The following is a 27631-nucleotide window of genomic DNA, read 5'->3' as shown; positions in this document are numbered from 1 at the left end:
TAGAAACAATTTGAATAGTTTGAAAAATATATTTTTTAAGAAATATTTTTATGAAGAAATATCCTCCAAAATATTAAGTAAAAAGATGGGAGAAATTTAAAGACCCGGTTCAAGTTGAATAGGTGTTTAATTAGACACTCGTTCTCAAAGCCTTATATATGTTAGGAGTGGATGCTTGTATACGTACGAGTAAAACCTAAATAGTCGAATTCCCGAATCGGTTTCACGCAGCAGAAAGCTCAAACGCCACCAAGCCTCCCTCTTCGTTCTCAATTCTCCTTGCTCAGGCTTTCATCAGCCTCCTCCTTATTTATTTATTTATTTATCTATCTAAAATAAAAGACTCCTATGTCAGATTATTACATAAACATATTTTCACATTTTCCATCCATACAAATTGGTCTGCACGTCAGAAGCACAAGTAAAACTGAACTCCGACCAATTAAAATATTAGATTTTACCATATGAAGCTAAAACATAAATATAATTACTAAAATTGAAATTTAAAAATATACGAAATTTATATAACACTTAAAGAAACCTAAAATAAAAATTGTAAAACACTTCTAAAAAAATACTATTACATTCTCTAAAATTATTTTAAATTCTATAAAAACTTGTAAAAGATAATGAAAGAAAATCCAATCACAAAAACAATAAATGGCAAAGAAATTTTCTTGTTATATTCAGCAGTAATTGACTATTTATACATCATAATATATACAGAAGATCAAATCCCTCGAGACTAAACATGCTTCTTTCTTTTAGTATTACAAGATAATTGAGATTTGACTGGTAATGAAACAAAATAAAAGGTTAAAAAAAGTTCTACTAATTTATCAACACCAATACAAGCAACAAAATCAAATATAAAAAGTAATTTACAATAGGATTCAGGGCTTGCTCTGGCTGCTGCTACTCTCCTTGGGTGGCTTCACAATTAGGATGGGACATTTTGCATGATGTGCACAGTAATCACTCACGCTCCCTAGAAATGCCCTGCAATCACACATTTATATTATCACCCTTGATTGTTACTATTTGTTCTCCATCAGGTGGTGATATGATATCCTTCTACTTATTTTCTCTTGTACATTATAGAAAAACCAAAATATTATTAGTATCACTATAAATGTATGTCAGCACGTACTGAATTAGAATCTTCAGACACACACACACAGAATTCATTTGGATTTTTGCAAATCCAAAATTTACAGGCTCTTGAGTAAAAATCAAGTGATTTTTTAGTGATATATATTGATTCGAGTGTGTATTAGTCATCCATATCCGAGTTTAAAACGATCAGACCATGTAACAGATGGTTGGAGTAGGCAAGTTCTTGCCTATAAAAACATGTTCATAGTTACCTTTTTCTTAATTATATTTTACTTCAACCATGTTAGTAATTTGCTTATATACAAAAAAAAAAAAAAAAAAAAAAAAACTGTTAGTAATTTACCTCTTAATTTTGCCTAGGCCGCGGCTGCCTACAACAAGAAGATCAATATGCATTTGCTCTGTAGCCTGACAAATCATGTCCTTGGCATCCCCTTCAAGAACCAAAGTGTCTGCTTTGATCTATACCCAAAATTATCCGAATAACATTTAAAGTGAATCAACAGTTCTTATATGTAGAATCTGAAAATTGAATATCAAGACGTTGATTTACATTCTTATCAGCGCACATCTTTAATGCACGGGAGAGTAGTGCTGCAGCACTTTCTTGCTGGGCTTTCCTCACTGACTCCACTATTGTAGGTGGCGTGTAGAATGCTGGATTACAAAATTCATATAAATCACAGATCCTTATATTTATATCATGTGTTGTATATTCACCAAAACCAGTGGTCTTTAGAAAATCGAAAAGAAAAAACCTGCTCCACCAGGACCAACAGGGATGATGCTAGGCTGAAATGGGTGTTGAACATGAACAAGAGTAATCATGCCAGATTCCTGACTGGGTTCGTTTGTTGCACTGACACCATTGACAAGGTTGTCAAGTGCCCATTTTAGAGCATAAAAGCCACCATCACTCTCATCAAGTGCCACCATCACCCTCATCTTCTGCCCTCCAGGCTTCTGCACTGCTACCCCTTCACTTGCTGCTGTCTCCATTTATATATATATATATATATATATATATATATAATATGATCACTGATTCACACTATCCAAAGAACCAAACCCTAAATTTCTTTCTAGCGGGTTAAGAATACCGTAATGTGATCACGCTCTCGCATCTACTTATCGAATTGAATTTATAGATAATTTTGAGTGCGTAGCAGAGAAGTCCAGGTGTCGGATACGTGGGTTTAGTATAATGAAGAGATGGACAGATGGTGTTCATGCAGGTGCAGGGTTACCTGTGTGTCATGCAAGCCGTCTCTCCTTCCTATCTTCTTATTTTACATCATGGTTTGATGTCCAGCGCGGATTTCTTTTTCTTATTATTAATAACAGATATTATAAATTTCACGCCACTAAGATATAAATAATTTACAAGCTTAATGAAATTCAACTAATTATAAGACTGATTTTAGTGATTTTAATTTTAATTATATTTAATTGTAATTATAATTAAATCTAAATTATTTATTTAAATCTTACTTTAATAAAATTTAATTTAATTTTTAATAATATTTTAAATTGTATATTATTAATATCTAATAAATAAATATTAGTACGTTATTAGAGATATATATTTACTATTTTATAGAAATAGTGGGTATTTCTTTTATGTAAATTGTAATATCAACGTCGAGTTTCTGCTTTTAAGAATTGGTAAAGAGAAGTAAGAAAGTAAACCTCACTTCTTCTAAAAACGATAGTAATATGAATGTCGGCAATTTTTTACAGAAATAGAATAAGAAAAATAAATAAATATATAAATAATTAAATTTATTAGAAGTATTTATAAAAATAATGATATGAATTATCTTGATATATACAGTAAAATAATTAATAAAAAAATAGTTGAATAAAAGAAAAATGAGATAATAATTTTGAACGATAAAAAATTAAAACTAAACAAAATTAAAATTAAATAATTAAAATAATATAAATTAAAATTTTATAATTAAAATTAAATTAAAAAATAACTTCAATTATTACTTATATTGTAATTTTATATTTATAACTTTAATATATTATATAGTGACACTAAATAAAATATAATGCTTATAATACAATTAATTATATATATTTTTAATAATTGATGATATATTTATTACTTTTTATGTAATAATATATTTATTAATTTTATTAACAAAACTTTCATATTTATTTTTTATTTAAAAATATAAAAGCATACATCTCATCGTCACTTTAGTTTGGATCGTGGTCGATCTTTGATTTTTGTCTTGTAATAATTAAAATAAATATATTGCTATTTTTTATCACCCCTATTGCAAGGAGGCCTTATATTATGCGGTCTGGCTAGCTATAATATATGTGTCAAACCTGTATTTTTTAATTTATATCTAATAAAATAATATTAAATATTTATAAATTTATGTTCATTAAATATATATTGTATATTTATTTTTAAATATTAAATATTTATTTATTTATTTCATTAAAAAAAATTATACCATAATATAAATATTTAAAAAAAATTGATATTTCTTTTATTCACTAACTATAAAGACAATTTATATTATATTTATATTATATACGTCTTGAATAAATTAATGAATATGACGTTATTAATAATAAATATAATGAATATTGTGTCTATAAATAATGAATACTATATCAATTGTTTCAATATGTATTATAAAAATAATGAAATCTAACTTTCATAAAGAATCAACATCATTTTTTATTTAAAAATAAATATTTCACGGTGATTTAAGAAATATATATAAATTTATAATTACTGAATTAATAATAATAAATTAATGAACATGTAAATAAAAAATAAAAAATATCAATCACTAAAATAATGAACATTTAAAAACTTACTGAATACAAAATGAGCATCGCTGCAGTGAACAATAAATATTGTCTTATGAATAATAAATATTGATGCCCACTATAAAAATATAGTACTTTAATTATAAAATTATTAATTACATATTGATAAAATACTTAATTCGTCAAATATATAAAATATTAGTTTCATTTGCTAGCAATATAAATTGTGTTCTTAAATTTTATATTATATTAATTTTAATAGATAATCTATTTTATTATTTGCCGAAAGTATATCAATTCTTAGTTTTTCGAAGTATGACTAATTGAAAAATAAAAAAAAATATCTCACTAATTATGTTAATTTTTAAATTTTATTTATCTATAATAATAAATATAAAAAATAATATATATATATATATAAAATTTTGAGATATAAACTTTCTTAAGATGTGCTATTATATTTTGACACATTCTAATATTTGTACTATTATTAACACGAAAATTTAAATTTATATATATAGAAAATTTAAAAATATTTAATTTATTATATTATTTATAAAATTATTATAAATAATTATAAATATTAAAATTTATTTTTATATAAATTTAATTTACAGTATTATTTAAACTCAAAATTATGATGACAATTATATAATGCATAATTGAATTTAATTTTTAAAAATATAAAAATATTTAATTAATATATAATTTTAGATCATATAATATTGATTTTATAATTTACTTTATTATAATCTCAAATTTAAGAAAAAAATAACTAAAATGTGGGACTGTGTTCTACACGTATGTTTCTGCCTCCTGCACTGCAAGATAGACAAGATACAAGGCATAAATTGCAGTGCGTTATGTTTACACAATAATATTAGAACTCTAATGGATATGAATTTAACGGCTTATAGTAATATATCCAATTAATTTTTATTAGAATGTAAAATTTCTTAACTAAATAATAAATTCTAATTCTAGAAAATAATATATTAATTAAATTAGTTATTATTATTATTATTATTTATACAAATATAAAAATATTATTTATAAACTAACAAAAAAAATTTCTAATCCTCAATAATATATCTTAATAATTTTTATATACATATATATATATATATAAAAAGATGAGATAAAATATTTTTAATATATAAAATTAATGAATTTGAGAGGTATCACGTTGACATAAAATTGATTTATAGTTCTTATATTTATTTAAATTATTAAATTAGTAATATTAATACTATTATTAATAAATTAATTAATATTTATATTCCAACTAAATAATAATTATGATTGCAATGAGTACAAAATCAATACGTTAACCGATAATTTATCATTCTATTTAAATAGTGATTTTTAATTTTAAAATAGTATCTTGATTTTCTAATATTAGTTATGAGACTAATTTAATAATATATTCTCATTTTATACGTTTTATTTGTTAGATATATCTTTTATTGAATTAATATACATTTAATATAATACTAGTCAAATTCTATTCTTATAGATATTTTTAACAAAAATTATGATTTAAATTTTATATATTAAAAGTTTTGCCCGTTGCTTCGGTAAATAACTAGTTATTAATTTAATCATGTTAACAAAATCCTTGTATTTAAGAAAAAAATCTGGATTAATTGCAAATGAAAGTAAAAGTAATAGTATTATATATATATATATATATATAAAAGTTGAGTTTTAAAACTTTTTTCTTATATGCAACAAAATATATATATATATATATATATATATATATATATATATATATATATATAAAACTAATATTTTGATAAAATTATAATTTATTCTATATATATGATAAGTTTACTAATATATTCAAGATGAATTAAAATATAAAATGATCATAATTTTCTAATAGATAATATTTTTTAATTTTATATGTCCATTGTTATTATCACTAGTTCTTTGTCCATATTGGCAGTTAATGCTTTTATTTAATTTAAAATATTTATAATTTATAAAAATTATTTTAATTTTATTTAAAGTATTTATATTTAAAATTCTAACAACACTAAATTTAATATACAATAAAATTTCTTTATAGTAATATTCTATATAGAAATAATCTCTATATATTCATAAAATAATTACAGTTCAAATTTGAGTCAAATATAAAATATTTTTTATATTATAATATTTGTATATATAATTTTTAAAAATATATATTACACTATATTTTATCTTACTATAGTATTGTTTTGTCCTATCAATCTTATTTGTATAATATGACAAGATATTAATTTATTTTATCTCTAGTTTCTATCATTTTACCAACAAAATTAAATATTAAGCTAAAAAAAAAATTTAGTATTTAAACTTCTATTATATTATAACCTCTTTATAGTCATAAATTTTATTTAGTCCAAATATATAACTATAGAGACATTTTTCTATTTATAATGTCAAATAGTAGAAAATAATTGATAGTATGTAATATAAATGAAAAAGCTTTACTCATTTAATAATTAATATATTAATTGTATTTATATAAACTAATATAAGAATGTAATTAATATCTTTTACTTGAATATCTCAACATTATATATATATATATATATATATATATATATATATTAAAGCATACTACTCTCTTCCAATATTTAGAAAATAAAAATTTCTATATATATGAAAACAAGGTTTTCAATTTGCTTTTTCTCTTTTCTTGACAATTTTCTATAAATTTTCTTGTATTTTGGTGAATCAATTTATTATTAAGAATATGTAAATAAAAAGACTACATAAGTCTTTATAAATTATTATTTAATAACTATCGTCTTAATAGTCTATTTTAATTTATTTTATAATTAAAAATTTCAACAATGATGAAAAGATATTTATATTGTTGATTATACAACTCTTCATTTGAAAAATTTTCTCTTTTAGAAAGATAAATGATTTTTTATATACATTTTTGTTAATACTCATTAAAGTCCTTTTTTTCTTACTATATTTTCAACTTAATTTTTCTATAAATTTTCTTATACTTTGATGAATTTAGTCTATTATTATAAATATTTAAATATTATATTATATAATTTTTCATCAATCATCAATTATTTTCTCTCTCTTTTTGACAAACATTTTATAATTTTTCTTGTATTTTAGTGAATTAATCTATTACTAAGAATATCTAAATAAAAAATTACATAATTTTTCATTAACTATCATTTAATAACCATCATCTTAATAATTTATTTTATTAATAAAAATTCCAATAATGATGAAAAGATACTTACATTGTGGATATATAACTCTTCATTTGAAATATTTTCACTTTTAGAAAGATAAATAATTTTTGTATATTCATTTTTGTTAATACTTATAAAAGTCTCTTTTTTTCTTATTATGTTCTCAACTTAATTTTTCATAAATTTTCTTATACTTTGATGAATTTAGTCTATTATTATAAAATAATCCAACAATAGTAAAAAAAAAATACTTACATTGTTAACTATATATAACTTCTTACTTGAAGTTTTTTCTTTCTTTTAAAATAAATGAATTTTTTTCTTTGTATTATTCTTAATACTTATAAAAACTTTATATATTTACAAACATATACTCACATCCATTCTAAATTTTTATTTCTATTCAAGTTGAAATGATATATGTATTATATTTTCTAGCAAGTCAAATCAAATAATAATAATAATAATATTATTATTATTTAAATTACTCTACATATGATTATTTATGCTAATACTTATACGATATATATATAAATTTTAAACTACTTATAGTTTGAAGTATTCAAATAATATTAACTAATTAAAATTATTTTGGTTCATAAATATTTTTTAATTATATTTAAATTAATAAAATTAATAATTAGTAAAAAGAACTAAATTTCTCTATAAGTAGTATAATATTTTCATTCGAAATGTTAAAATTATACTATATATATATTATCACTGAACGTGGAATGTCATTTTATATTATCAAGTTGCTTAAAAGATAATTTATTAAGCAAACAAACAATTCTGGCAATAATACATAATAAATTCTTTAATTCGACAGTATCAATCTATATATATAATTCTTTAAAATCTTTTTGACATGTATATTTAATTTTTGATACATAATATTTTTATTTTAACATGTGTACTTATTTTTTACATATAAGATTTAAGCTTATATGTAACTTTTATAGTTTTATTTTATTAATTTATTGATTCATAAGTTACATTCTAGTTAAACCATCATTCTAATCCTAGAAAATAGCATATTAATTATTTTTTAATATTATATTAATTAATAAATAGCTTTATAATCAAATAATGATACTAATTTTTTATTCTAAGAGACAATATATTAATTATATTTTAATAATATATTAACTAATAAATTAGCTTTGTAATTAGATAATAATTCTAATCTAAAAAATAACATCTTAAATTATATTTTTAATATTATATTCAATAATAATTAAATTTTTAATTATATGATAAATTTGTAATCCTAAAAAGTAATAATATCAATTATATTGATATGTTAATTTATATAATACTAAAATTAATTAATAAATAATGTTAAAATAATTTTTATATTATTGTATTAATAAAATTTTAAGATTTTAAAAAAACATTTAAAAATAGTTAGTCTGTTATCATCTTTTAAAATTTTATAAAATAATATAAATATTAAATTTTTTACTGAATTGTATATATTGACTTGATTTTATAATTAAAATAATAGTAACAGTCGTGCAACGCATGAGTAAACGACTAGTACATTTTAATTTTTTTATAAAAATTTGAAGTGCTGGCAGTACAAAATAGGAAAAACTTTAAATCGCTCTCTCCACTCTTCAAGTGAAATCAAATGAGCCTCTTTAATCTTTTCTTCTAGCCATTTTAACTTAATAATTATTGGAAGAAGTAAAAAAAGAGTACTTCTACGGTATCACAATTTCAATATTTTTTTTTGTAAATAACAAGATATATGTAGTTATAAATTATAATAATAAGATATATCTTATTGTAAAAAATCTCAATTTGCAAAGATTCTTTAACATTCACTTCAACGTTTATTATTATCATATTGTTATTAATAACGTGGGTTGGAGCTTGATGACTCCTAATTTCATCATTTGACCAATAATCGCAATTTAAAAAATTATTGATCCGATGAGATTGATTTAACCATCAAACGATGATGCCTTGAGTTGTTAAACTCTAAGCGCATATTATCAAATGCATAAAATATAATAATAATTGTTGATCTGAGTGAAAATGACTAAATACTTGTTAATCATTATTTTTTAATGTTGATATACTTATCTTTGTTACAATCTTTAGTCGCATATTCCATTTATCTAAAAAAACATATACTAAAATTGATAAATAATAAAATTACACTGTATCTTTTTGCAGTTATCCATAAATTCTATTTATTAAGAGAAATACGTTCGTCAGCCCATTTTTTAGAATATGTTTGGTTTAGAGGTCTGATACAACTAATAGTTATTCTTCACTGAATAGTTATATTAAAGCGTTTGGTAAATATTTAAGAACCATGAGCTGATAACTGATTTAGTCTCAATCAGCATTTGGTTATCAACTCTATTTTAGAGTTTTTTCTTATCAACTGATTTATCCTTTTTATTTATTTAGACACTATTATTCTTATTAAATATTTATTAATAATAAATAACTTTAACTTTGAATTTATATAATTAATATAATAATTATTTTAAAATTATTTTTAATAGATAAATAATTATAATATTTATAATTATGGTATTTGAAATTATAATTTTTTAATAGAATTTAAGTTTAAATTTCTACTTTTAAAATAATTTTTAATAATAAGTACAATTAAATTAAAAAAATTAACTATGATATTTGTAATTATTATAAATTATTTTTATTAATCTATATTATTAAATATAATATAGTAAAATTAAATATATTTAATGATAAATTATTATTATTTAATATACTAATAACAACCGCTAATAAAATTTTACTAAATAGTTTAATTTATCAGCTATCAACCATTAACTATCGGCTATTAACCACCAGCTATGAGCTGTTCAATCGAACTAAATAGGCATTAACCTCCATAATCTAACCAATATTTCATGGGTAAATAACCATAACCAAACCTTATTACATACTTCTATATCGGAAAGTATATAATTTGAATAATCTGCAATAAAGAAAAATGAAGCATCCTCAGTTCCTCAAAACTTTAATTCAGATTATCTTTCAATCTATTCCCTATAATAAAATTTATAGGCAATTTCATTTTCAGCTATCCTATATAAACTAATAAATATTTACATGTATAAGCAAACAAAACAAAACAAAAATGAGATCATAACTAAAACATAATCCTAACTCGTACGTAACTCATCATCAAAATATTCATTTAGAAAAAAAATAGGTATAATTTTAACTAAAATCTGAAATCTATTCAAGAAATGGCCAAGCTCTAATTGAAATAGTAAAAATTGTAAAATCAGAGATATTAATTTAGTATCATATGAATTAATAAATTATTTTCAATTATAACCAATTATCTTAAAATTATTTTAATTTTAAAAAATATATCAATTATACTTATAGTATTAATTTTATATATAATTAATAAATTAATTAAGATATTACTTTAATATATTTATTATATAAAAATCAATATTAAAAAAATAATTAATAGTATTTATTATAATTGAAAATCTTTGGGTAATTAAAAAATTAATTTATTAGTTAATATGATATAAAGATATAGTAAAAGCTTTTTTATAATTAGTTATTTTTAATTAAATATAATTTATCAATCAATAACTTAATAATATTATAAATATAAAATAACACAACACTATTGTCACGACCCCATATGTAGGCTCGTGACCAGCACTAGGGAATGGGTAGGTGTAAGACTACCGAATCCCGTAGTAAGCATGGCATCCACTAACTTAATTAAATCTCATCTCATTTTACTGATGCCACAATTATCTTAATAGTTACATTTTACATAATTAATTCGGTATGCCAGAAAAAATAGGCGAGACCCGAAACTACAGAAAATTTCAACTGATACATCTACTGTTACTACTGCGGAGAATCTAAGATTTTATAAATTAACATACCAAATCAAATACATCACCCAATAATGAAGGAGTCGGGTTACTAGATAAGAGTCGCGGAAAGATTAACAGTCACGGATCTGAAAAACAGTAAAATTGAGACTGTCAGTCTCGAGAATGAGTTAAAATCATATATCCAAAAATATTTTCATATACTTCGATCATATATTCATTTAATTTGAAATAAACATTAAATCATGTAAAACATATGTGTCATGCCATGCTTAAACAAAATAATTTCACATACAACGGGATGGAGTACTTTAGTAGAACCCTAATCTCAACACTAACATTCGATCAATCTCAACATTGACATATCGACTAACCTCAACTCTAATATCTCGACTCTCTCATTCCAACAGAACTGGCGCTCAGAGAGCGAAGCTCGATCAGGGACCTTACCTCCAGTCTGGTCACTTATCTTAGCCTTTTGGCTCTCTTAATCCAACAGGTTTGGCGCCCAGAGAGCAAGCTCGATCAGGGTCCTTACCTCTAGCCTGAACACTTGATTTCCAACTAAGCTCTACTAAACATAGAAAGCGATGCTCGACCAGGGCAAGTCCTAATATTTTCTTTTTAAGTCTACCTATTCACTATTTTCCATCACTTTCGGATTTATACTGAAACACTCATCAAACTCATATATTCTACTGCCGTCCCATCTAGAGTCAACACAAAATCAATAAAAATTGTAATGCGGAAAATGAAGCATGCATAAACAGTACATAACCAATTAGTCAAATATATTAATCATTAAATCAGAGATATCAGATAAAATATTTGCATGACACACGTAAGCAAATATATGACTTTAACTCACGGGACGGATTATCTAATCACGAAAAATAATTTATCAAAACGCTGAAACAATTGACTGTCTAAGAGTTTCGACTCGGAAGAATTCTACCGAAAATCCGACAGAACCTCCCCTAAAACACGGATATTTATCCCCATAAAACAGGTCCAGGACCTGCCAGAAAAATACTTTAAATATCCAACAATTTAATACAATGGGAGTCGGGTCCCCAAGACTTCACTATTTCTCCCGACTCCCTTACACATCATAGAATCATAACTACAGTAGGCAGTTCGACAAACTATTATTTTTGACTCACAAATACTATCTAATACTCAACATAAATCAATAAGCATATAACTTTATTAAGGAATTCTAAAATTAACGGGTCAGAGAATTACCGAGACGCTTGATCGCTCGGTCGACTCGCCTCCAGCCGCTGGAGTTCGATTGATGATCCGAACACACCATCGGACTCGAAACGACGCGCTGAGGACAATCCCCCGATTCTGATTTTCCGATCCGATCATCCGGAGAGATTTATAAATAATCTCGGCCGTCAATTTGCAAACGGAGTCCGATCGCCACAAAACCGGTGCCATTGCGAAGCTTGAGTTGAGGAGAGTCGGGATACGCCCTCCGATCGTCCATAGCTCGCTAAAAAAAACCCAAAAACGCCTGCTGCCCCTATTTCCTCTCTCCACCGCGAACTTCCGTTTCTAGCCACCACAGTTGACACCACCGCCGCCAAAACAAAGCCAAGACCGAGGAGAGTTTATCGCCACCAAGATCAGCGGCCACCGACGCCCGACGCGCCACCCGGGCGGCAAGAAGGAAGTTTTCGCTTGCTTCACGGCCTTGCCGACTACTGCAGCGCCACCACCTCGCGCATCATCTAAGGCCACCGCCTCTCTCTCTCTCTCTTCCCGGTGCCCCGACACCCCCCCTCTCTCTCCTTTCCCTTCTTCCCCGATTTCTTTTCTTCTTTATTTCCTTCCATATCGGCTTTTGGCCCCCAAACTTTTCTTCCTTATCATTTGGTCCCTCAACTTTTTTAATTACAACAATTTCGTCCAGCAAAATTTCTAATTAACCCCTAGACTTTTCTTTAGCCTTTCAATTAAGCCCCTAACTAATTAATTTGGGTCAAATTTAGAATTATTGAAAATACACAATTACAAATATACCCCTGGCCGACATATTTATTTACAAAAATACTAAAATACAAATTTTCATTAAACCCCCATAATAATAAAATTTTACTTTTAATCCTCATTCCAAAATAAATTTTCAATTTAGTCCTAACACACAATTAAATTAAATAACCAATTCGCTAAATATTTTTCAACTTAAAATTAAATACCACTAGCTAATTAAAATACTAATTTCTCATTCTTTTATAAAAACATCATTTACAAATTTTTCCAATATATAATTTTATATATATATATATTTGGAAAAAATTTGGAATGATCAAAAATATAATTTATTTTTCAAATAATTTACTTAATTAACTCCTTAAAAATCAAACTAATTGGGTATAGAAATAACTTTTTTATTTGTCTAATATTAAAATTTCCATTAATCATTCCAAATTAAACCAAATAAAAATAAAGTAAAATTCATTTAAATAAAAATTCATTTATTAATTATTATTAATAAAATCATTTATTAAAAAAAATTTCTGGATATTACAACCATAATATGTATATATCGAAAAAACTATATATATATATAAAAAATTATCTATGTAATTATGTCAAACATTTTTCTAGACATATAAAAATTAATCTCTGAATTGTCGTGCCATTAGATTTTTAAATTTTAAAACTTGAAAATGTAAAAAATTAAATCATTTGAGCCAACCTCGATTTATTGCATTAATTTTTGTTTTTCGAACTACTAGTGATGGAATTGATTTTTGTTTGCTAACGATAGAAAGGGAAATTATCATTTTAGATTTTTACTCAAATTAATTAGAACTAATACTTTATCACATGCAAGAAAATGTAAATTGAAATAAGTAATTTTTTTAATTGCTTAAAATTAATTGTGTTCCATGTAATTGTAGGATGAAATAGACAGTGTTAGGTATAAAGATATAATTATCACCCTTTTAAATTTTAAGAATATAATTGAATTATTCTAAAGGTTATGAATTTAATTTGTTTTGTCTCAAAGTTCAAGATAATATTTTATTAAAAGTTTTTAGAAAAAAATTATTTTAACTACTAACTTTGTTATTAAGGTTCAATTTTACACTTTTTCATATTTATAGAGCTCAAATTTTTATATATTTAATTTAAAATTCGTCATATTTTGAATAAGATGAGTGTACTCTATAAAAAATGAAAAATATAAAAAATAAAAATATAATTTTTAAAATTAAATTAAATTAAAGCATTTATAAAGATATTTTAAATAAAAACAATAAAAAATTACTATTTGTTGGTAAACTTTATTATTTTTTAAAAAATAGTAGTTGAGGAGGTGATTACGCGGTGGTAGAAGTAATAGTAATGGCCATACGATAGTAAAAATTATTTATTATTTTAATTATATTAAAATTATAAAATAATTTTTTAATTATTACAGTTGTTTAATTCATATTTACTAAGAAAAATTGAATTTCACTCTTTTATTTTTATATAAAATAAAGTTATTTTATGTAAAATGAAAAAGTTAAATTTGAAAAATTCATTAATCTTAAAGAATGCTAAACTGAGCCCCTAGCGACTAATTTGAACTTTATTTCAATTTTTTTTTTACATCTAAGCATTGTGTCACCGACCTCCCAGAAAACGCACGAGACCAGCAGCCACGTTAAGAGAAATCCGTACGTCACTTTACAAATTAACTGATATGTCGCTCTTTCATTGGTTCTTACCCCATTCATGTCTCCACAACAATTCACAGTGATCACTCCCAAAAAAATATTTCCATTCTCTTTCCGTAACTACCCCAACTCAAATAGAAAAATCACATAAATACCCTTTTACAAGTAAAACTCAACAAAAGATAGGAAAAAAAGAAAAAATAAAGAAAGGCCTTTTCTCTGTATAGCTAGTTCCTTCGCAAGTGTCTCTCCTTGCAGAGCCCGCTTTCGCTTCTCTCCCATTTTATTTATCCCTCTAACTCACTGTTTCCTGTTGTAATTTTATTTTCGATTATCTGCTTTCGATTCTCAGATTTGCCGATCGAACGGCCTATATCGCTTCACTCATGACTATGATGACTCCTCCACCGTTAGATGTAAGACATCCACTTGAAACACACTAATTATTTTAGCTGTTCATGTATGTATTTTATTAAGTTTCATTTTGCATTTGTTTTTAATATTTTGTTTGGATCGTTTTTTTTTTTTTTGGTTAAAGATTGGAATGTTTTTAAATCTCTATCTTGATTTCGGTGTATTTCGTGTTTGGTTAATGTAATTGGTGTATCTAGGGTTTTTAATTCAGTGTGATTAGGTTTAATGTTTTGCTCAATCAATTTACATCTTTGATTTGATATATTTGGATTTGCAGCAAGAAGACGAAGAGATGCTCGTGCCACATTCAGATTTGGTTGAAGGTCCACAGCCTATGGAAGGTAGGTTAAGAGACTTTACTTTTCTTTTAAGAAATATATCTTTTTAACTTAATATTTTTCGTTTTCGTTTTGATTCATTGTAGGTGATCAAGTGGATCTGTGGTTCAGTTATTGCTTCATTATGGTGTTAGGGTTTTGAATTTGGTGCTAATGCTGTGGTTTTGTTTGATGTGTTAATAGTGGCACAAGTCGAACCAGCTAGTACTGTGGAGAATCAACCTGTGGAGGATCCTCCGTCTATGAAATTCACATGGACAATTGAGAATTTCTCTAGGCTGAACACAAAGAAGCACTATTCTGATGTATTCGTTGTTGGCGGCTACAAATGGTAGTTTGAACAAATTTGTTATTATTAGTTTTGGTAATTGAACATGTTTTACAAGCTGCCATGTGTGTTGCAGTGATATGTTTTGATTGTTTTCCCAAATTTGTTTGTTGGTTTCTGGCAGGCGGATACTGATTTTTCCCAAGGGTAACAATGTGGACCACTTGTCTATGTATTTGGATGTTTCAGATTCGTCTACCTTGCCATATGGATGGAGTAGATATGCACAATTCAGCTTGGCTGTGGTTAATCAAATCCATAATAAGTACTCAATTAGGAAAGGTATCTGTTGTATTTAATGTTTTTGTTTGTTTGTTGTTGTAATGTCCCTTTAGGATTGGAAACTTGTTATGTGATGGTTTTATATTATTTTATTGGTTACTAATGTAATCACATGGTTGCTTTGCTTTAGTTCATTACTACCTGTAACAACCTGTTTTTGAACTAAATGTACACTGAGTGGCTCATATCAATTGTCATCAATGATTAATTGCTTCTTCTATAATCTTATATTAATTGTAGAATTGATTGTTATACTTTTTATGATTTTCCCTAAGATTATTGATTCCATATTCCATAGTTCATTATCAGTAATAGACCTGACAGGACCAGCTCTTTTACCATATTCGGGATTTAAGTTCAGTTGTTTCACCTTTGGTTGCAAAATGAGCAAATATATTAATAGGAAAATTGGCTGTGATATATATGAATGACGGGCCCAGCTCTTTCACCATGGGGCTTACACTAACCTAAGGCCCTTGCTCTTAAGTTTGCTTGGTGCTTTTCTAATACTACTTGGATAGCCACTTGATAACTTTATTATTTTATGGTGGCACTAGTCTAATGGTGACACTTTCTTACCTTTAACTGCCCCTTTCATTAATTAGCAAAGTTTGGTTGCTCTCAATTGTCTTTTACAGTATTGCTTTAATAAATTGTAAGGAAATATCCAGTGTAAAAAGTGAATTCTGCATACTTATTGTTGGGTATTAAAGATTGAAGTTATTATGGGCTTGACTATTATTTAACAATCATTTTATTTGTGGAAAAATGATAACTGCAGATACACAACATCAATTCAATGCAAGAGAGAGTGACTGGGGTTTCACATCATTTATGCCCCTTAGTGATCTCTATGATCCTAGTAGAGGATATCTTGTGAATGATACAGTTATTGTTGAAGCTGAAGTTGCTGTTCGCAAGGTTCTGGATTATTGGTCATACGACTCCAAAAAGGAGACTGGTTATGTGGGATTGAAAAACCAAGGAGCGACATGTTACATGAACTCTCTCTTGCAGACTCTTTACCATATTCCTTACTTTAGAAAGGTCAGCATATTCTTGGGTTTTTTTTTTTCTTTTCTTTTTTTCTTAAAGCTGTGGACAATTTGGGTAATTTGTCAACTAAAAGAAATCCTTAATCATGAAATGGATATTTCAGGCTGTCTACCACATGCCGACAACCGAGAATGACATGCCTACAGGAAGCATTCCTTTGGCTCTGCAAAGTTTATTCTATAAGCTTCAATATAATGACACCAGTGTTGCTACAAAAGAATTAACCAAATCTTTTGGATGGGATACATACGATTCCTTCATGCAACATGACGTGCAAGAACTTAATAGGGTCCTGTGCGAGAAGCTAGAAGATAAGATGAAGGTAATTACTTTAGCTGCTCTTTGGTGTATGTTTTGGTTTGTAACTTATTAAATTTTCTTTTACTGGTCAGGGAACTGTTGTGGAGGGGACGATACAGCAGTTATTTGAGGGCCACCATATGAATTACATTGAGTGCATCAATGTTGATTATAAATCCACAAGGAAGGAGTCATTTTATGGTATTTATATTTGAATGTTGTTTAATTTTATGGTATTATTGTCGATAGAATGCTGAAATCTTGAAATACACGGCAGATCTCCAGCTTGATGTGAAAGGTTGTCGGGATGTTTATGCTTCCTTTGACAGGTATGTTGAAGTTGAACGACTTGAGGGTGATAATAAATACCATGCCGAAGAACATGGTCTGCAGGTTAGTTACTCAGAAGGATTAGATGGTAGCCAAAATTGAAATTTACTGGTCAAAGAGAGTTTGATTGTTTCAACCAGCTTTTGTTTAGTCCTCCACACTCCTTTACTCCCTTGGTAATTTGTTAATTATTCTTAAGTTGAAGATTTGTGTTACGATGTGAATTACACCTATGTTCTACTGGCATCATCTCATGTTCTTGGACACCTGGAATATATATTAGGTACTTCCAGGAGTGATGAGTTTTCCTTGACATCTTCATGAAATGTTTCTGTGGGACTAATTACATTGGAAATTGTTATGGGCATTTTTTTTCTGGAAATTGTTTGGGTAGGACATGTTCTTGCTTAAGGCTAGTCCCTCATATAACTGATGTTTGATGGTTTCTTTAGGCATTTTGGGAATTACTCTGGTAGCAAATACTGAAAATTATGCTTCTGCAGGATGCTAAGAAGGGTGTCTTGTTTATTGATTTCCCCCCTGTACTTCAACTCCAATTAAAGCGGTTCGAGTATGACTTTATGCGAGACACTATGGTGAAGGTCAGTATTTTGACTAGATCATATGCCAATTTATTACTTGTTCAGTTTGGCTATGATGGTAGTTTTCCTTAAACTATGTTTGGCTCCATTCACTGATTGGGACTTCCTCCTCTTATAGATCAATGATCGTTATGAGTTCCCTCTTCAACTTGACCTTGATAGAGAGAATGGAAAATATTTATCACCAGAAGCAGACCGGAGTGTTCGTAATCTTTACACACTTCACAGGTATGGATGATTTGGTTGCTTTATAATTGGCTTGAACATTAAGTTTTATAATAATTGGATGATATGCTTTAACAAGGTTCTTAACCATCTCTTATTGCTTCCACTTTAGTTGATTTTTTGTCTTGCTTTCAACTTATTAATGCTCAACACTGCTCGAGTCATATAAGGCTTGGCAGTTTTATTGCTTTTCTCGCTCTGTTTTGTCAGCTTTTGCTTGTGCCAAAATTAAGAACAGCAACAATGCTGGGCACAACGTGAACTGGGTGCCATTTTGCTCCCTGGCCCTGCTAACCTAAAACATTCTCCATTCCTGTCTCATCCCCTAGAGGAAGATGTATTTTATTTTCTTCTTTGTAAAATTTATTTTGGTGTTGTATATTAAGATACAAACAAAAACATCAATTTATCATTAAACTAATTCACATAATTATACATATAAATACAACATATAAATATATATGCTAACATAATTATGCATACAAAGAAAGGATATAAACTTGTGTTATATACTTTCCACACACGTACATATGCTTATAGACGTACACAAGTTGGTTTAGGATTGGGTCCCTATGAGGCTGTTGATGGGGGATCCTCGTGGGATGGAAGTATGCTCCCCATTAATGCCCTTCTCTTCTAATGGGGATAGTAGTTCCCATGTCCCTTTTCCGGTCCTCAGGTGTCTGAGGGGAAGTATTAGTATTTGGGGTTTCCCTGCCCTGTTGCCATCTTAATAAATGCATATTCTTGTTGTTGATATTGTATTGTTTTAGTTTTATTATCTATGTTGTTTATTTTCATTGTTCAAAGAAATTTCGTGCACCATTGCTTTCCTAGATATTGCCAGTCACTTTGTCCTCATGGTTTTAATTAGTTACACTTGTGTTTCTATGAATAGATCCAAGGTGTGTTTCTGTGAATCGAAATTTTTATAGTGTTTTTGAACAGGAATTGGAGGGGGAAAAATTGATTTGACATCAAATTCAAGTTATATTATTTTCTTCTTGCAGAGTTATAGTAGCATTTGCAGTTCGGAAATATGTATGTGGGTGTGTTGACATATTTGTGCTTTCTTGTTTTCTCATACAGTGTCTTGGTTCATAGTGGAGGAGTGCATGGTGGACATTATTATGCTTTTATCCGACCAACTCTTTCTGACCAGTGGTATACTCTTATGCCTTGCAAACTTATGGAAATAGTTCTGATTCTAACTGCTCTCTCTCCCCCTCTCTTCCACACACACACATGCCCACATTTTATCATTTATGAACATTTGCAGTTTTTATTTTTATTTTTTTAATTTTGAATGTGTTATTTAGCATAATATTTTTGGACCAAGACTTGAAATCATTTTTTGTAAGACAATCTACTCTTTTCTTTTTATTTCTTTACCCTTTTTTTTTTTGGTTTTTGTGTTGAGGAAAGATTTTGAAGTCTGTTTATTATGTGATTAGAAGAAATTATTTGTTTTGGAAATGTGCCTTTCCTGGTCTGCTTTGATCCTTCTCTATACAATTTCAGTAGAAACATAGTCATTGGTCTGCTGCACTCGGTCTGTCTAACTAAAATTTAAGTGCTCTGAATCATTGCTTTAGGCCTTTTTCAGATGTTTGTCCCTTCTGATAAGTCTGATTGATAGATTAATGAATGTATCAAAGCATGAATATGTTTCATCTTCTTGCTTTAAGCCTATGCTTGGTTTCTACTGGTTTGGCAAGAAGTAATTTTGTCACCACTGATACTCGAGGTTGTTGCTTTAGGTTCAAATTTGATGATGAGCGGGTGACAAAAGAGGATATGAAAAGGGCGTTAGAAGAGCAGTATGGTGGCGAGGAGGAGGTAATAATTTTCCACAATTGCTTTATAAGACATTTCTGTGATTAATGCTGAATTGACTTTGTTCTCTTATTTTTGTACCAGCTACAACAGACCAATCCTGGTTTTAATAATGCTCCATTTAAGTTCACAAAATACTCAAATGCATACATGCTTGTATATATTCGTGAAAGTGACAAAGACAAGATCATTTGTAATGTTGATGAAAAAGACATTGCTGAACACCTGAGGGTAAATTTCTTGATTTTTATGCATCTCCAAATGTATATGTATGCAAAAATCAAGACTAATACGTTCAACATCTTCCAGATTAGGTTGAAGAAAGAACAAGAAGAGAAGGAAGATAAGAGAAGATATAAAGCACAAGCCCACCTCTATACCATCATAAAGGTTTTCTTTTCCTGCATGTGTCTTGCTTTTTTCCGTTGTATAGTTATAATGATTGGCACAGCTTTTCTTAAGAAAAATTACAACTGAAGTACATGATTCATGTGTCATGTAGGTGGCACGGGATGAGGATCTCAAAGAGCAGATTGGAAGGGACATATATTTTGACCTTGTGGATCATGATAAAGTCCGTAATTTCCGTATCCAGAAGCAGACACCTTTTAATCTTTTTAAGGTATATTGATTTTAATAATCTTCAGTCTATTTTTAGCTGTGATAAAAATTCTTGACATTTCCATTCTTGAAGTCCATAAGCCCCCTTCTTCTTCCTTCACCTTTATTATCTTCTTTCTTTGGTTCCCTATCTTTTTCTATGGGTGAAATTGCCAATTCATATTTATTGATTGACCAGCCTCTTGAAAATCATGTTCATGAAGTATTCTTTCTAATGCTGAGCTGATTTCCAGGAGGAGGTTGCAAAAGAATTTGGAATACCAGTACAATTTCAGCGATTTTGGATATGGGCAAAGCGTCAAAATCATACATATCGTCCCAATCGACCACTGACACCCCAGGAGGAAGCACAATCAGTAACTACTACAATCCACACGTTCTTGTTAAATTTATTTTATCATTGGTGCAAAGGCATCAATATATGGCATGGCCTGTTTTCATTTCAATATATTATTTCCTTTTATTGTCTTGTTTATTTGCTTGCTAGGCTTTCCTTGAGTAAAAAAAATGCTTTTGGGCTGTTAATCTTAGTTTATTGTACTCTTCCATTTGGTTGCTAGTTGTGGTACATGGTATAGGTAGTCAAAGTATAGAATATAATTACTTGTTTTTAATATCAGTTTATGCAATCAGTGATAGCCATTTTTTGGTTGTAGGTTGGACAACTGAGGGAGGCGTCAAATAAAGCACACAGTGCAGAATTGAAGTTGTTCTTGGAAGTAGAGCTTGGGCTGGTAATGATGTGTTACCAAGGATGAAACTTTTAATACTGGCATTTAATCTGCTGTCAAGGGAAAAATTAATGTGGTACTGTGTGTTCAGGATTTACGACCCATTGCTCCTCCTGACAAAACTAAAGAAGATATTCTTCTTTTCTTCAAGCTTTATGTTCCTGAGAAAGGAGAGTTACGGTGTGGAAAATACCTATTACTGCCCTTTTTTATTGTTCCACTGGCTACATTTACATAATGCTTAATGACAATATGGTTTGTCCCATCATGGCAGGTACATTGGCAGACTATTTGTGAAGAGTTCTGGTAAGCCTATAGAAATTTTGGCAAAGCTTAATGAAATGGCTGGTTTTGCAACTGATGAAGAGATTGAACTATATGAGGTAGGTTTGTCATACTTAAACAACTCTTATATACATAAATTTATGAATTCATATGTATGACCTCTGTGACTAGTAAGTTAAAGGCTAAAGGGAACACCGAAAATCAGTCATGCCCTATAACGAGCACTGCACCAAGTTATTAGATATTTACTATCAGGTCATATATTTTCAAATGAAACATCTTTGTTTTTTTGGTATTCAGGAGATAAAGTTTGAGCCCTGCGTAATGTGTGAACACCTAGACAAGAGGACCTCATTTCGATTAAGTCAGGTAATATTTCGTTTGCATGTAATGGATCTTTGTCTAACTATCATATGATATAGTAATGGATCTTTGTCTAACTATCATATAATATAGTAATTGAGCTTTTGTTATTCTAATTGCAGATTGAGGATGGGGACATTATTTGCTTTCAGAAATCTCCTCCTCTTGAGGTTGAAGAAGATTGCAAATACCCAGATGTGCCTTCATTTTTGGAATATGTGCACAATCGGCAAGTATGTTTTCTGAAAAATAATACTTGGCTGGTGGCTCATTAAGATTGTATGCATCTGTTTGGAGAGAGGGAGAGAGAAAACCATGTAAAAGAGATGGTTCATTGTTGATTTAGTAATATAATACCTGCCTATTATTTACTGGATTGGCAAACTCCCAGATAGTTTGGGATAAGACTGCTAATAGTTTTTGTATTGTACTCGAGACCTGCTAAATTATCTGGTGTCCATTTTCAAAATATATACTACTGGATTTTGGAAGTGTTCTTTTTGCTGTGTATAATCTATCAATTTCTTTTGTCATTTGATTTTTTATAGGTAGTTCATTTTCGATCTCTGGAGAAACCAAAGGAGGATGATTTTTGTCTAGAGTTGTAAGTACTTGTATCTGAAACACTGTTTTGATCGAAGACCTCAAATGTTGCCGTACTAACATTCGTTATCTACCTGGTAATTTTTAAGGTCGAAGCTACACACTTATGATGATGTTGTGGAAAAAGTGGCTCAACAAATTGGTTTAGATGATCCATCCAAAATTAGGTTAACATCACACAACTGCTATTCTCAGCAGCCGAAGCCCCAACCAATTAAATATCGAGGAGTTGAGCATCTATCGGATATGTTAGTTCATTACAATCAGGTAGAAGTTTCATGTACTGTACAAGTCTCGCTTACTCTTACTCTTTGTTTAGGGAAAAGGTGAAGAGGAATAGAAAGGAAGGGCGGAGACTAAACTTTTTCTTTTCTTGAAATATGTGAAAATTGAGGGTGAGAAAATGAAGAGAATGAGATATTATAGTATCTAAAGGAAAATGATATTTGATGAAGAAGAATGAAAGTTGAGAATATGATTATGTTCATTTATATAAAAGGAAAAAAAAATAGTGATGTTCATAACAAGGGCTTTTCTCCTTTTATTCCCCAAATATGGGTGATTGATAAATGTGAGTCCAGCTGCCAACTTTTCCACTTCTTACATTCTCCTCTTGTTTTCTCAAACATAGAGAAATTACCATCATTCTCCAACTCCCTCCCCCTCCCCCCCCGCCCCCCCGCCCCCCTCCTCTTCAATCTTTCTCCACCCTCACTTTCACCTGCTCCCATACAGAGGGTTAGTATAGCAATATAGGATGGCTGCTAATTTCAGTGTAATTTTTTTCCAGACATCTGACATTTTGTATTATGAAGTTCTGGACATTCCTCTTCCAGAATTGCAAGGTCTCAAAAATCTGAAAGTTGCTTTCCATCATGCCACTAAAGACGAGGTGAGTGGAAAATTAATTGCTTTTTTTTTTTTTTTTATAAAATATATTATCTTTGAGGCCTTCTCCTAATTTAAGTTTTAACTGTTTGCAGGTGGTAATTCATAATATTCGATTGCCTAAACAGAGCACTGTAGGGGATGTAATTAATGAACTCAAAGCAAAGGTAAGAATTTTCGCTCCAGTTTTGCAAATGCCGATGGAAGTGCAGTGATTTCTGAACCACCTTCCAATTGTGTTTGTTTGATCTAGAATGTGATTTTTAATGTGGAAGACCACACTGCCATCAATGTTTATGTTTGACGAGTTTTCACACTTAAATAGTGGGTTTATAGTTGGATTCATGTTGTAGGATCCTTTGATCATATATCTTTATTGCATTTGTTCCTTTTCTCTATTCTTTTGTTGTACAGATGGCCATATTTGATATTTGCAAATGCTTTTCCCTTTGAAACAGGTAGAGTTGTCTCACCCGAATGCAGAACTTCGACTTCTTGAAGTTTTCTATCACAAGATTTACAAGGTATTGTCCATTTCTGAAGTTTGGTTGCTATCACAAAAAAACTGATGCTTTAAGTATGTTTGCCAATTTTGCCGATTATGTTGAAAATATGGAATTTCAATTTCCTTGTTGGTGAATTTTCTAAGTCATGATTCTGGCATCTTCCCTATGCAGATCTTTCCTCCAAATGAAAAAATCGAGAATATAAATGATCAGTACTGGACATTGCGAGCAGAGGAGGCAAGTCCTTTTTCCATCTGTTTCTTAAACTATGTCTGTTTCATGCATTCTATTGTGCGTATATGCGGACGTGTGTTACTGCCTCTTACGATCCATCATATTCTAATATATTACTGAATATAGGTGCAAGCTGGAAATATCGAGCTTTTGAATTTATGTGGGGATTTTGTGAGATTGTAAGAAGATGCTGGTCAAGTATAACTGCAACACATTTACTTAAATGCCCAATGTGCAGCGAACTAGTAATGCCTAATGTCAAACTGAAATTGATTAAGAAGTTGATATTTTTCAAAAATTGGTATCTATTTGCTGACTGAAAAATGTTTCTGGGAGCCTGTTGAATCAAATAGAAACAATGAGGTTTAGGTTTAACTTATCCAATTTAAACTTCAGTGCTTTTCAAGATTGGTGTTCAGTGGTGTTGGCTAACTCTTATTTTTTTAGTGTGAAGCATTTAGACAGTAGATTTAATTGTAACTTTTCTTGCCAGTAGTTTCTAAAAATTAACTGGTTAATGTGATGCGGACAAGTAAAACATTAAGAACAAAGAATTTTGGTCTAATATTTATAATTTCACCACCAAGAGGGGTATCTTTACAATTTTCAGCTGTGCTGGAACAGTAGTTAATCCTTATTTAGGAGTGTTTGTTTTAATTTAAGTCTGATTTATGAGTTTTAGTTGGTTTAGTATTTCCCAACTAGTATTAGTTTATAATTTCCTAGTTTAGGATTAGGTTAAAGTGTTTGTTTGGGAAATCCTTTAAGGATTAGGAGTTTAAAAATCTTTAGGTTTAGGATTAGTCACACCAATACATATCTAAGCGTGTAACAATTACTATTCAGTTTTCAAATTCAATAAACAAAGATTTCCTGCAAATTGCTGCTCTAGAATTGTGTGTTGCAATATTCTTTAGGTGTGACTCCTAAACCTTCTAAGTGTTGACGCATAGAAGTTTTCTTATCTTTTCTTTCCTGTTCCTCTATTTCATTTCTGAATTTCTATCAAATTAGGCCTGGAATTCAACTCTAAACCTTTTATTTTCCGCAATAATCAACATAAAACAGGTTATCTAAATTTGTCCTCCATCATAATGGCATAAAACTAGTTATAATTATGGTTGTCTTAAGCACCAAGAGAATTTAGCATAGCAAATGACCAATAGCAAAAGTTTATATGTGACTTTTGTTATTACTTGTATATTAATATTAGGGATGTTTAAGCAAATTTCTAATTTTGCAATGTCTATTGGCAGAGTAAGCTAACATATATCTTTTTCTTTCCACAGGTCCCAGAAGAAGAGAAGAATCTTGGTCCTCATGATCGCTTGATTCATGTTTACCACTTTGCGAAGGAGACTGCTCAGAATCAGCTGGTACTGGAACATTTATAAATCGATTGTCAGGGGTTGCTTGTTCCTGCGCATCTGGTTTTATTTATGACTGTTAGATTCTTGAAGTTTAGTAGATCTTACTTTCTATATTGTGTTGTCAACAGCAAGTGCAGAATTTTGGTGAACCATTTTTCTTGGTCATCCATGAAGGTGAAACTTTATCTGATGTTAAAGTGCGCATACAGAACAAGTTACAGGTTCCAGATGAGGAATTTGCTAAAGTAAGTTTCTCAAACTCCTTCCGTGCATAATCATATTGACATAATCAGGAAAGAGAGAATAGTTGGTGGGACACTGTAGTTTATATCTGTGTGGAAGCCCACGAATACTATTGTTGTATTTGTCTGTGAAGTTTGTAATTTTTTTTATTTTCAATGCTTAGTGCTCACTAATCTCTCCCCATTTGTTGGTCAGTGGAAATTTGCATTTTTATCACTAGGTCGTCCAGAGTACTTGCAGGATTCCGACATAGTGTTCACCCGTTTTCAGGTGCGTCTTATGAGTAATTTGTTTCCCCGTAAATCTGTCTAAATTTGCAACGGATGGATCATTATCTGTATTTAATTGAAGGTTTATCCTAATTGAATGTTTCTATTTATTTATTTTACAGAGGAGAGATGTTTATGGTGCTTGGGAGCAGTACCTTGGGTTAGAGCATTCTGACAACACACCTAAGAGGTCATATGCAGTAAACCAGGTATATTTTGCTTACATACTATTTAGAGTTAAAAAATGAATGAGCCAAATGTTAAGATCTTACAGTTTTACGAAATTAGTTCAGCAACAATTCTGGAATTGTATATGGAACTTCTAAAGAACTGCCTGAAATTTTGTTTTGTCAGTATGGAGCTGATTTAACATAATAACATTGGTTCATGCCTGATGATTGTTGTTTGGTTTTAAATATTGCAGAACCGTCATACATATGAGAAACCAGTTAAAATATACAATTAGGGAAGAGCTGATGATCCTCCACCTGCACGTTATGTTGAATTTGGGACCACGCCATAATTTATTTCAGAAATTCAGAAGACAAATGAGCGGCATTCTGAAGGGAGCAAATGAAGCTCGAAAAGTGAAAGTGATCTGTAGGGTTAGGTAATTGGTTTTGTAGGATATCTGTTTTCCCTATTCATGCAGGTGGGGAAGGGGAGAGGATGTGTATCGTGCTTTTATTGTTGATACAACTGTGCTTGGGCTCCTCTTCTTTGCTTGCCTCGTACATCGCATTTAGAGACTGGTGGTTTTACCAATATACAGCTCCAGTGTAATTTAGCAGTACATAACAGGATTTTGACTAGGGGATGTATACCGGGTATAGTTGGTTGCGTTTGATCTTTTCTATTGTTTTGCTTTTTATCTGCCGTTGTCTTTTGGGGAAGGGGGATGATGGGCTTGTAAAATCTTGGGATATCATGGATTCGTGTAAAGGAGTTGTAATGCTTCACAGTCCAGATTGGCTTTTTTTTTTTTTTAAAAACGCCTCCACTTGCTCTACAGAATGCTGGTTCCCATTTGTTTTCATAGATCTTGTTCAAAAAAATATGGTAACAGCTTTGATATTTCTCAGGTTTACTAATTGACGCAATATTTGTGGTAGGGTTCCATTCTAGAGCTAATCCTTTTAA

The 27631-nt window shown here is 29.0% G+C and overlaps 2 protein-coding genes across 2 annotated transcripts; one reads left to right on the top strand and one right to left on the bottom strand.

Annotated features, from left to right (window-relative positions):
* Nucleotides 1-661: 661 nt before the first annotated feature.
* LOC125371283 (universal stress protein A-like protein) lies at nt 662-2232 on the bottom strand. The gene is made up of 4 exons (XM_048379811.1): nt 1875-2232; nt 1670-1773; nt 1460-1578; nt 662-999 (listed from the first exon to the last, which is right to left on the bottom strand). The coding sequence occupies exons 1-4, from the start codon at nt 2113-2115 to the stop codon at nt 894-896; spliced, it is 570 nt and encodes a 189-aa protein (XP_048235768.1). The 5' UTR covers nt 2116-2232; the 3' UTR covers nt 662-893.
* A 12625-nt stretch (nt 2233-14857) lies between these two features.
* On the top strand, nt 14858-27565 carry LOC8259815 (ubiquitin C-terminal hydrolase 12). Its single transcript, XM_015722324.3, has 32 exons — nt 14858-15083; nt 15359-15422; nt 15603-15750; nt 15872-16029; nt 16811-17076; nt 17189-17407; nt 17478-17586; nt 17663-17778; nt 18219-18317; nt 18436-18545; nt 19632-19706; nt 20303-20381; nt 20463-20609; nt 20688-20768; nt 20881-21000; nt 21233-21355; nt 21656-21733; nt 21822-21910; nt 22005-22113; nt 22316-22384; nt 22501-22611; nt 22927-22982; nt 23071-23248; nt 23772-23873; nt 23965-24036; nt 24328-24393; nt 24547-24612; nt 25899-25985; nt 26108-26224; nt 26418-26492; nt 26614-26700; nt 26916-27565. The coding sequence occupies exons 1-32, from the start codon at nt 15054-15056 to the stop codon at nt 26955-26957; spliced, it is 3348 nt and encodes a 1115-aa protein (XP_015577810.2). The 5' UTR covers nt 14858-15053; the 3' UTR covers nt 26958-27565.
* Nucleotides 27566-27631: the final 66 nt, after the last annotated feature.

This window comes from Ricinus communis, chromosome 10 (assembly GCF_019578655.1).
Source record: "Ricinus communis isolate WT05 ecotype wild-type chromosome 10, ASM1957865v1, whole genome shotgun sequence".
Taxonomy (NCBI): Eukaryota; Viridiplantae; Streptophyta; class Magnoliopsida; order Malpighiales; family Euphorbiaceae; genus Ricinus; species Ricinus communis.
This window is presented reverse-complemented; position numbering and strand designations above follow the sequence as displayed.

Coding starts and splice junctions, on each gene's coding strand:
- LOC125371283 (XM_048379811.1), bottom strand. CDS start 2,115: ATGGAGACAGCAGCAAGTGAAGGGGTAGCAGTGCAGAAGCCTGGAGGG. Junction 1,774..1,874: donor TGTTGGTCCTGGTGGAGCAG/GTTTTTTCTTTT, acceptor TTTGTAATCCAG/CATTCTACACGCCACCTACA. Junction 1,000..1,459: donor GGCCTAGGCAAAATTAAGAG/GTAAATTACTAA, acceptor GTGTGATTGCAG/GGCATTTCTAGGGAGCGTGA.
- LOC8259815 (XM_015722324.3), top strand. CDS start 15,054: ATGACTATGATGACTCCTCCACCGTTAGAT. Junction 17,779..18,218: donor CCGAAGAACATGGTCTGCAG/GTTAGTTACTCA, acceptor ATGCTTCTGCAG/GATGCTAAGAAGGGTGTCTT. Junction 18,318..18,435: donor TGCGAGACACTATGGTGAAG/GTCAGTATTTTG, acceptor CTCCTCTTATAG/ATCAATGATCGTTATGAGTT.